The sequence below is a fragment of the Trichechus manatus genome, unplaced genomic scaffold, assembly GCF_000243295.1.
Source record: "Trichechus manatus latirostris isolate Lorelei unplaced genomic scaffold, TriManLat1.0 scaffold00167, whole genome shotgun sequence".
NCBI classification, from domain to species: domain Eukaryota; kingdom Metazoa; phylum Chordata; class Mammalia; order Sirenia; family Trichechidae; genus Trichechus; species Trichechus manatus.
Genome location: NW_004444103.1, coordinates 2047727 through 2058408, shown reverse-complemented (window position 1 = coordinate 2058408; position 10682 = coordinate 2047727). Strand labels below are relative to the sequence as shown.

Here is a 10682-nt window from a genome sequence, read left to right as displayed (position 1 = left end):
CTCCAAGGTCGAGAAGGGAGCGTATTGACATGTCATGGAGCTGTTAACCAATGTCATAAAAAGGAATACGTGTACTGACTGTTTAATGAGAAACTATTTGTTCTGTAAAGCCTCACCTAAAGTAGAATAAAAAAAAAATTATTTTGACATTACTAAATTAAAATAAAAACTAACGTGCTATAAAAAAGAAAAAAAGCAAGGTTAGATTATCTTGGTTTATATGGGACCTGTATTTAATCTCTCTTATGCACTTCCTCTAGCACCTTGTCATTCTGATAAGTTTTCCATTTGTAGCTGCAGTATTCTTTCAATAGCTTGATGGATTATTATACTTCTGCCTTAGAATTTAAAAGTTTCCTGTAAAGGTACCAGAGTCTATTAGCCATAATTTTCATAGGGTAGAAGAATGCTCCATCCTAATAGTCTTAATTTCTCTAACAACTCAATTCTTATTTTTCTTATTGCTCCTTCCCTTTTTATTATTTTGAGGAGGCTGGGGGCAGAGACCCATTAAACTTCAAATCCCTTTAATAAAACAACATTTAGATGGAGAAGGGGCAAAGGACACAGCACATGTTGCTTCCAGGCTGTTTTAGCAATCAATTTCTTTGCTTGTATTTCCCTAAAAGCGAGGCCTGTCTTGACCCTCTGTTGGGTATTATGAGCTCTTGCGTTTGTTTAGGCACTAAAAGGATGCTCGTCATTTGTGGGGAATGTGTTTTAAAGATCACTACATATCAGGACATTTGTGACTACGACATGACCATGACAGACCTTCCCCCTGACCCCTGCTTTTAGCTAATCATTCCTCTTACTCTCTGTGATGACTGATGTCACATGTTAACTTGGCTAGGCTATGATTCTCTGTGGCTTGGCAGACACTATGCAATCACTCACTTTCAATTTTGTGATCTGATCTGAGCAGGCAATCAAAGGGGAGTTTCCTTGGGGGTGTGGCCTGCCTCTAGTATATAAATAGATGTTCTGGCAAAGCTTGCTCTCTGTCAACTCTGCACTCTCTCATCACCTGACCTCTGGGATGTAAGTCTGCAGTAGTCTCTGGCCTGTCACCTGACCTGCAGATTTTGGGTTCGTCAGCCCCTCCAACCCTGTGAGCCAGCAGAGGTCTTCAGCCTGTTGCCTGACCCACGGATATGGGATTTGCCAGTCCTCACAATTGTGTGAGCCATTTCCTTGAAGTAAATTTCTCTCTCTATATATCTATATATGTCTCACTGGTTGTGCTCTTCTAGAGAACCTAGACTGAGACTCTATCTCTTCATTTCCTTTCAGGCGGTATCATTAAGGGTATAAGTTAAAACTGAAATACTGCAACGTCTAGAAATGGTAAAAAGCTGGAAAATTGTAGCAACAATGCTTCCATACCTCATTCATAGACAGTAAAACTCTCCCTGGTTCACTGAGACGCTATGGAACTACAACTTAAATGCCCATAAATAATAAGAATTTTCTCCATAAGTGAAAATGATAGTTTATTCACATCCCCTTCCCTATATTAAAAAATAAAAATTAAAAACAAAACTCTAACCAATAAAGACTGTCTCGCTACCACCCTTTATAAATCAAATTGGTCTATAATCAGCACTTTTATTAGATTCCAGGTCCTAAATTCTAAGTCATGCGCCAACCTCACATGCTGTTTCCACCTAATTGCTGGCAGGAAATCTGAACTACAGGAATGAAATAGGTAAAGGCTAGAAATCTTGATTACATTTATTGGAAATATGGACTAAATAAGGTACTTTAATTAGCACCAGACAGAAGGATGAATTGATCTCCAACAAAGCGCAAACTGTTGAAGCAATAAAATTTAGAAAACGTGTCTGAGGCATAATTCACAATGATGATGGAAGAGAGGAGACTCTTTCCTGTTGTGTCAAGATGAAAGTAACATTATTGGAAAGCTGCAGTTGATCAGCATTCAGGAGATACGTTTTGAAGTTAATCCACCCCTTGAATACAATGATAAACTCAAATCTTCTAATTCATTTTAAAAGTAAACTCAGTGTTCATGAGGAAACACGGAAAGGCTATTGTAGTTAATTTCCTTGTGGAAAAGGTAACAAATAATTTATTTTTCTGAGAATACTGGAGACTGTTTGTAATATTGTCTCTTTAACTTCCAAGTATTTTAAACCATTTAAATTGTTCATTTACATTTCTCTACTACTAGAATTTCTTACATTGTGACTATATTAAAAATTAAATGGGCAACAACTTGTGAAAACTTTTACTATTTGTGAAAAAAAGTTACTGTTAAAATAATGTAACTGTTAACTGTTAAATGAGAAACTATTTTGTTCTGTAAGCCTTCATCTTAAGTGAGAATAGCAGCACAATTGGAAGAGCGTAGTCAATGTCACTGAACTGTGCATGTAGAAATTTTTGAAATGGTGTATCTTTGGCTATGTGTATTATCACCAAAAAAATGGTTGAGAAGTTAGAGGGTTGACATGTTGTGGGGTTGTTAGCCAATGTCACAAAACAATATGTGTACTACTGTTTCATGAGAAACTATTTGTTCTGTAAGCCTTCACCTGAAGTACAATAAAAAAAAAATAATGTAATTATTTGGATATAAATCAATCCATTTCATTGACCAAACATTTAAGTATCAATTAGTTCAAGATTTTGGAGAAATTATGCTAAGTGAAAAAAGCCAGACACAAAAGACTACATATTGCATGATTTCATTTACACGAGAAGTCCAGAAAATATAAAGTTTTAGAGCTAGAAAGCAGATCAGCATTTGCCTGGAGTTAGCAGTAGGAGAAGGAGTAGATTATCTATGGGCATAAGGGAACTCTGGGGGCTGATGGAAGTGTTCCAAAACTGAATCTTAATGATAGTTATACAACTATAAATTTACTAAAAATCATTCAGCTATGCATTTATAATGGGTAAATTTTACGGTATGTAAATTATACCTCAAAAAAATCCTAAAAAAAAGGAAGAAAATTCAGTGTCAAATAACATGACCTTGAGATTCTCAGGGCAGTTGTACTCTCTCAAGATCTTATGGACCAGTGAGAAGATTAAAATCAAAGAAGCACAAGTGTCACAAAAGGGCTTCCCAATAAATGAGTGGTAGCACCTGCTGTGCCTTCAGTGGGTTTCAGGAATGCCAAGACCACAATTCTCCCAGTCACTGGGGTGGTATGGCAGGACCTGGGGCTTGTATTTCATTATTTCCCTGTAGCTGAAAAGACAATGTTGTTGTGTGCCATCGAGTCAATTCTGACTCATATCAACCCTACATGACAGAGTAGAACTGCCCCATAGGGTTTACTAGGCTATCATCCTTACAGGAACAGATTGCCAGGTCTTGTCTCCCGAGGAGCTGCTGGTGGGTTCAAACTGCCAGTTTCTCAGTTAGCAGCCAGGCTCTTAACCATTGTACACGAGGACTCCTTGAAAAGCCAGTAAGCACATAGAAAAATGCTCCACATCATAAATCATTAAGGAAATGCAAACCAAAGCTACAATGATATGCCACTTCACATCTATTCTATGACTATAATAAAAAAAAAATCAGATAATAAAGAGTGTGCGTGAGGGTGTGGACAAATTGCTGGTGGGAATTTACAATGGTGCAACCATTTTAAATACATAAATGGGAACAAAAGATAAAGAGATATACAGTTCATCTGAAAAGTCACCTTGGGAAGCAATAGTTAATGATTTAGAATTATTGAATACTTGTTCTTTTTTTCATGTAGCAGTGTTTTCAAGAGTTATTCATGTTGCAGCATGCAGAAGTACTTAATTTCTTTTTATGACTGATTAATATTCCATTATATGGATAGACCACATTTTGTTTATCCATTCTTAAGTTAATAGACATTTGGGTTGGTCCTCCTTTTGCCTATTATAAATAATGCTACAGTGAACATTTGTGCTATATGAAAAAAGACCAAGTATCATATAATTCCAAATCATCAACTATTGCTTCTGAAGTTTACTTTTCAGATCAACTGGATGTCTTACCTTTGTTCCCATTTCAGTATTTTTAAAAAAAAAAAAAAAAATGAGACTGCTTTGCTTTGCCTGTATTGCCCTGAATGTGTATGTGTTATTTTTATAATTCTTGGTGATTATACAAGTAAGCATGTGTTATAACATGTTTATTTCATTCCAAATGTAATCAGCAATCAAAAACATAAGAGTTTTTAAATATATTTGATTAACTGACTTTTTACTTCTTGCTTCTCCTGCTCAGCTATTCATTCTCTCAGGTCAAGAGCAGCGTCACTCACCTTCTCTTCCGGCAGTTACTTCCGTTCCCCCATCTCTGCCTTTCTACTGGATCGTTCCACCAGCACACAAACATTTTCCGAGACAGCCTTTCTTTAAAACAAACAAACAAAACCAAACTTCTCCCTGACTCCTATGCCCTGCCAGGAACAGCGCCATTTCCTGCTCTCTCTCACAACAGCCCCTCTTAAAAGATGATTTCTCCTTCTTACTTTCACTTCAGCATCTAACAACTCTAAGAACTATTTGCCTGCCGGAGTAAATATTACACCCTTGAATATCTGCATTGTCTAAGTCATAAAAATAAGTTCAATCAACTGAATTAATACATTCTGATTGAGTGCTTACTAGCTACTGAGATACAGGCATAAATAGGACAGGATCTGTGTCCTTTCGTCAAGAGAGAGGCAAATGCAAATAAACAAATGAGAAACAAGTCAGTTGAAGAATTAAAAAGCAATGAGACAGGCAGTACCTGCTTTAGACTGGGCCATCTAAAAGGAAGGGCTTCTCTGAGGCAGTGATCTTTAAGTTAAGATGCTCAACATCAAGCATTCAGCTGTACAAAGATAAGAAGGAAGAGACTGCAGGCAGTAGGAAAAGTAACTACAATGATGAGATTATACGAGTTGATATGTTTGAGGAACTGCATGGAGCCCAGGGTAGCTGAATAGTAGTTGCCATGAGGACAGAGGGGCAAGATGAGGTCCTAGATAATGAGACACAGACAGATCTGTAGGGCTTTGTAAGGCACAGGGAGAAGTTTGGGCTTGATCCTTCTCAATCTCATAGTACACTGTGTATACCTCTCCTGCTGCACCTGACCCTGTCCCCTTGGTGTAACACCCTAGGCTGTGCCTGTCCTAAAGAAAATGGCAGGATCTTGTTCATCTCTGTCTTCACTGCATAGCCAGGTTCTCAACAAAAGTTTCCTGAATGAACAGGTCACATACTTGACACTGTGACAAGGCAAAAAAACCTATGTTCTGTAAGACACTCGGAATAAAGTTTAAACAGAAGGGAAGAGAAATGTTTTCTAAAGGCAGTGTACATATGGAAGCTGGGCAAGTTTCATTATATCTCCTCAGGTCTGACTGGTTATTTCTACCAGAAACCGTGATGTTTCCTAAGTCTGAACCCGTTAAAGAGAGTATCTTCTGTATTTAAACTCACTCCTAGAATTTAAACACACAAACGCTAGCAAAGAAGAGTTTTATTATTCCTGATTATGGCATGGTAGTCATTAACATTTAGTTCTCTAACTAAAGCCAACTCACCAAAATATTTTGAGTTACACAGAATTGGTGGTGCAGTGATTAAGAGCTTGGCTGCTAACCAAAAGGTCGGCAGTTCAAATCCACCAGCTGCTCTTTGGAAACTCTATGGGGGTAGTTCTACTCTGTCCCACATAGGGTTGCTTTGAGTCCGAATTGACTGGACAGCAACGGGTTTGGTTGTTTTCAATCACCTCATATGAATGTGAAAGCTGGACAATGAATAAGGAAGACCTAAGAAGAATTGACATCTTTGAATTACGGTGTTGGAGAAGAATATTGAATATACCATGGACTGACAAAAGAACGAACAAATCTCTCTTGGAAGAAGTATGACCAGAATGCTCCTTAGAAGCAAGGATGGTGAGACTATGTCTCACATACTTTGGACATGTTGTCAGGAGGGATCAGTTCCTGGAGAAGGACATCATGCTTGGTAGAGGGTCAGCAAAAAAGAGGAAGACCCTCGACAAGATGGACTGACACACTGGCTGCGACAATGGGCTCAAGCATAACAACGATCATGAGGATGGCGCAGGACGGGGCAGTGTTTTGTTCTGTTGTACATAGGGTCACTATGAGTTGGTACCAACTCGACAGCACCTAACAACAACATCACCACAGAACTATATATACATAGAGATGGAAAAGCTACTGGGTTACAATTCTAACAACTGAAATGGGATCATGTACTACCTTGTAAGTAATAATTTGTAATAACATATTCTTCTTAGAAAGGACTTACATTTTATTGCCTAATAATTAGCTTCACATTTGCATGCTGCTGGATCTTCTGTTTGTACTACACAGGGATTCTGCTATGGTTCTAATTACAACATCATTATCCAGAAAGGCACACACTGATTCTGACGCAGTTGAAACAAAGCTAGCCAAATAGCAATTTCAGAGTGTAATACCATACAATTCTGCAAATAAATAAAGCATGTTTCCTTGGGAGGAGAAAAAAAAAAACCTCTTTTTTTCAAAAAAAAAAAGAAACACGTTTTTTCAAAGGGCTTACTGTGGCCTTGAGGCTTCAGCCTGGTCTGTCTGCAGTTTTTCTCCTCCTTCTACTTCCATTGTACAGTAAACAATTCGATTAGGAGCAACTGACTTCAAGCCTTGCACTTCCATTATGACAATCTAAAGATAAAACAATTTACAAAATGTCAAGTTGGTAACAGCAATATATAGAGACAGTAGCATGAACTGCAATGAGGAAGACCATTGATAGAATTATCTGGTAACACCAATGGTGTTTCTTTTATCTTCTTCATAATCCACCTCTATTCATTGAAGGTATAGTAGGTCACATTTTGAGGAAGTCTGTATCTGAAGAACTATCTCCTGTCAGCTGTTAAATGAAAGTAAGGCTAAAATCTCAAAATATAAGCTTTAATGAATTAAGTGAAATTTAAACTCAGACCCTTAAAAAATTACTGAAAGTCTGCATGACATAAAGTAGAATTATAAATGAAAACTCTGTGAATGTGATAAAAGGAATATATACTGAGTTCCATACAAAGTGATAACATTTTTATGACTGGCATTTCATTGTCATTATCATACCAATTCACTGATATCAATTTCTATAAAACCAGAAATTTTCTACAGTCATTTATTTTAGATGACTATTACTATTTTAAAAAATCTTTTTTTCTTTATGGCGCTTTTGGCATTGTATATCTTATTATCAAAATAATATCAAACCAAAACCAAACACACTGCCATAGAGTCTATTCTGACTCATAGTGACAGAGCAGAACCTCCTCATTGGGTTTCCAAGGCTGTAAATCTTTATGGGGGTAGACTGCCACATCCTTCTCCTGCAGAGCAGCCAGTGGGTTTGAATTGCCGACCTTTTGCTTAGCAGCCAAGTGCTTTAATAACCACTGAGCAACCAGGGCTCCTTCAAAAGAATACAGAAAATATAATTTGCCATTGAACATCTTAAAACTAAGTTGACCAGGAAAAGATAATTTTCCTACCCATTAAAGGTATGTACTAATTTAATGTAATACATTGGAAAAAGATGGAAAGACTGATGTTGCCTTATGTATCTATAACTCCTAGGGGAAAGGGAAACATATATATATATATATATATTTAATATTTTATTGTGTTTTCAGTGAAGGTTTAACAGCAGTTTAGATTCCCATTCAATAATTTCTACACAAGTTGTTCAGTGACATTGGTTACACTCTTCACAATGCACATTCTCTTTATATCCGTTATGGTTGTCCCGTTTCCATTAATCTAGTTTCCCTGTCCCCTTACATTCTCATCTTTGTTTTAAAGTAACTGTTGACCACTTGGTCTCATATAGGTCATATTTTTTAAAGTGTTTTTTTTAATGTCTGTATAAAAGGTTTCCAATCTTAATATTGCCTGCAGTCCTAACATTCTCATTAAATGTATCATAAAATGTAAATATTTTTTGCTGGAGTGTTTTTTCAATCAAAATTTGTACCATGAACTTCTCTAAGTTCTCAAAATAATAGATTTCATGACATTTTTATACATATACATTAATTTCTTTATTGATTTCATGTTGTATTTGTACAAACAAGATTAATAGCACTCAAGCTATGCAGCTACTAAAGCCTCCACCAAAACATCATCAATATCACTTACTGATCACTTAATACATTATTAGAGTCCTCCCACTTTTCAGACAGTCATAATGTGAATCTTGAAGCAAAAGGTCTCAAAGAAAAAATCCATCTTAAAAGAACTGGTTTTCATTTCAGCTTTGGTACAATAGGAGGTTTATGTTTGTAAATATAAACACGCATTGTGTTTTGTTTTGTTTCATAAAAATATATGGGAAACTGATTACTAAAAAGAAACGGGTCAAACTCAAACCACCTAGCTTCCTCAACTTAAGCTTTTGTCCTTCGTCCACTGAAATGCAAGTGCAAATATGTGAATTAAAACAAGGACTTAACTGAAAAGAGTCGAAGGGAATTAATAGAGAATTAACAGATAAAAAATAACATCTTTCACAGCTACTCTAATATTCAGGGAAACTGGGGTGAAGTACTAAATCTTAAATACAATAAGCAAAAGACTACGCATTTTTAATGACTCAAGGTTGTGGTTAGTAACATTAAAACGGGTAAAATTCTTATACCACTGCAACTGACCAGAAGTCCACACAAATGAAATGCATAATCACATCAGTTAAAAGCCAACTATGGCTGAGCACCACGACTCTAATGATTTCTTTCTTAATTCAGTGATATGATTTCTGACGGTCACTTACAACATTTGAAACAAGAGAATTGGGTACCGCAGAAATCTTGATGTCACTGGTTCCTATTCTGGAATATGGCTACTTCTACTGCGTCTCTTTCTGCGGTATGTTTAATAGCCAAAGTGCAAGAGAGAAGGGAGCAAGCATCTGCTTGGCACTATTTCTGTCACCTCTACTACAGGCTACTGTAAACAGAACCTCCTAAAACACGTAACTTGTGAAACATCGCACTGCTCCCAAAACAATACTCCCATCTGGGTGGGGAATGTTTTATCCTACAGAATTGCCACATCCAAAAGATGTAACTTCTGTTATGAATCTGCACATATAAATAAAACAACACAATTCCACAGCTCTGAGCTCCAAAACAGAAATACGACCAATCAAACAAACAAAAAACAGCTAGTCTCAATCATTAGTGATAAAGACACCCCTGAATTCCAGGGACAATCAACCAACTAATTTCAGATAACTGTTTCAACAAATTTCCACCAAAACGTATTAATGGAACTACAGGAAATAAAATTGATCTATGTTTCTTTCATCTTCTCTTCCTGGATCTCTTTGTGACTGATGCAAGAAGAAATAAAACACTCAACATTAACCTAGGAGCAAAAAGAAGGAAGGCATGTACAAGACATGTAACCAGATAACATGCTTCTGAGTGATGCACTGACCAGAGTATGTGACCCATGCCCATCTGCATGTTGTGAGAAAATGGTGGTGGGCAGGATGGTGAAAACGAGAGGAAGTCATGGGTCGGCCAGCCTAACAGCATTGAAAACTGTGAAAAAGCAACTGTGTTCACGCCACTGACACCATTCACCTTACAGAAAATAGACTCAGAACTTCAAAGATGGCTATTTGTTTTTCTAGTTTTACTTGATTATTTTTTAAAAATGTTATTGTATGGCTTAGTGTTTTGTGGATTAGCTTGCCTCTTGCTTCATTATTCTCTCTTAAGGCTTCTGAATACGGAGACCTAAAAGTAATCTTGTATGACTAACTACTGTTTTTTGATGTCATCAACCTCCGCAATTCAATAAATATATATGGAGTGAACTGTGTGCCAGGCACTGCTTTAGGCTTTTGCGATATATCAGTAAACTTCCTCCTAGGGCTTACATTCTAGCAGAGAAGAGCAAATAACAAGTAATAGACACAATAACTGAATTATCTGTTACGTATAGGGTTACTATGAGTCAGAATTGACTCAATGGCACACAACAACAACATATGTTAAGTAATAAACGCTGTGGGAGTCCCTGGGTGATGCAAATAGTTAAGCACTTGGCTGCTAACTGAAGGGTTGGCTGTTGGAGTCCACCCAGAAGTGCCTCTGAAAAAAGGCCTGGAGATCTAGTTCCGAAAAATAGCCATTGAAAACCTTACACTCCACCAAGGTCGCCATGAGTCGGAATCCACTCAACGACAACTGGCTTGATAAATGCTGTGATAAAAGTAGAGTTTGTTAAGGGGAGAGGATGCGATGAGATGAGGAAAGGGTGCATAGCAATTTTAGATAGAAGGTGAAATTTGAGCAAAGTTTTTCAAATCTGAATTCTTTTTCCTTAGACATAATCTTTGGTTCTTAGAAAAGATTCTTTCTCTACTGTACCAGCTGCAAGTCTGAGAGGTGAAATGTGAGAGCTTTAACTTGGATTAACTGCTTGCCTGTTGGAGTTTTCTTAGTTCAAAACCTGGGGTCTGAGGAGAAGACTGGGCTTATGGCCTAGGGCTTGTTACTCAGGCTAGTGAGGCTGGTGTCACAGGCCCTGTAACTACAGGGGCCTTCTGACTACTAGTCTATTCTCTCAGCTGTTGTATGGAAAAGCATTGTGTAATCTGTACTTAACATGATTTCATTAGACACATAA

General features: G+C 37.2%; 1 protein-coding gene across 13 annotated transcripts in view; it reads right to left on the bottom strand.

The window, feature by feature from the left end:
* The window catches only part of CADPS2 (calcium dependent secretion activator 2), a 573575-nt gene that overhangs the window by 310659 nt on the left and 252234 nt on the right, over positions 1-10682 (bottom strand). For all 13 annotated transcript variants that reach the window (XM_004386536.1, XM_004386538.1, XM_012558431.1 and 10 more), the window contains exon 6: positions 6571-6692. In XM_004386536.1, the coding sequence (XP_004386593.1) occupies positions 6571-6692 (122 nt within the window). The remainder of the gene's footprint in view (positions 1-6570; positions 6693-10682) is intronic.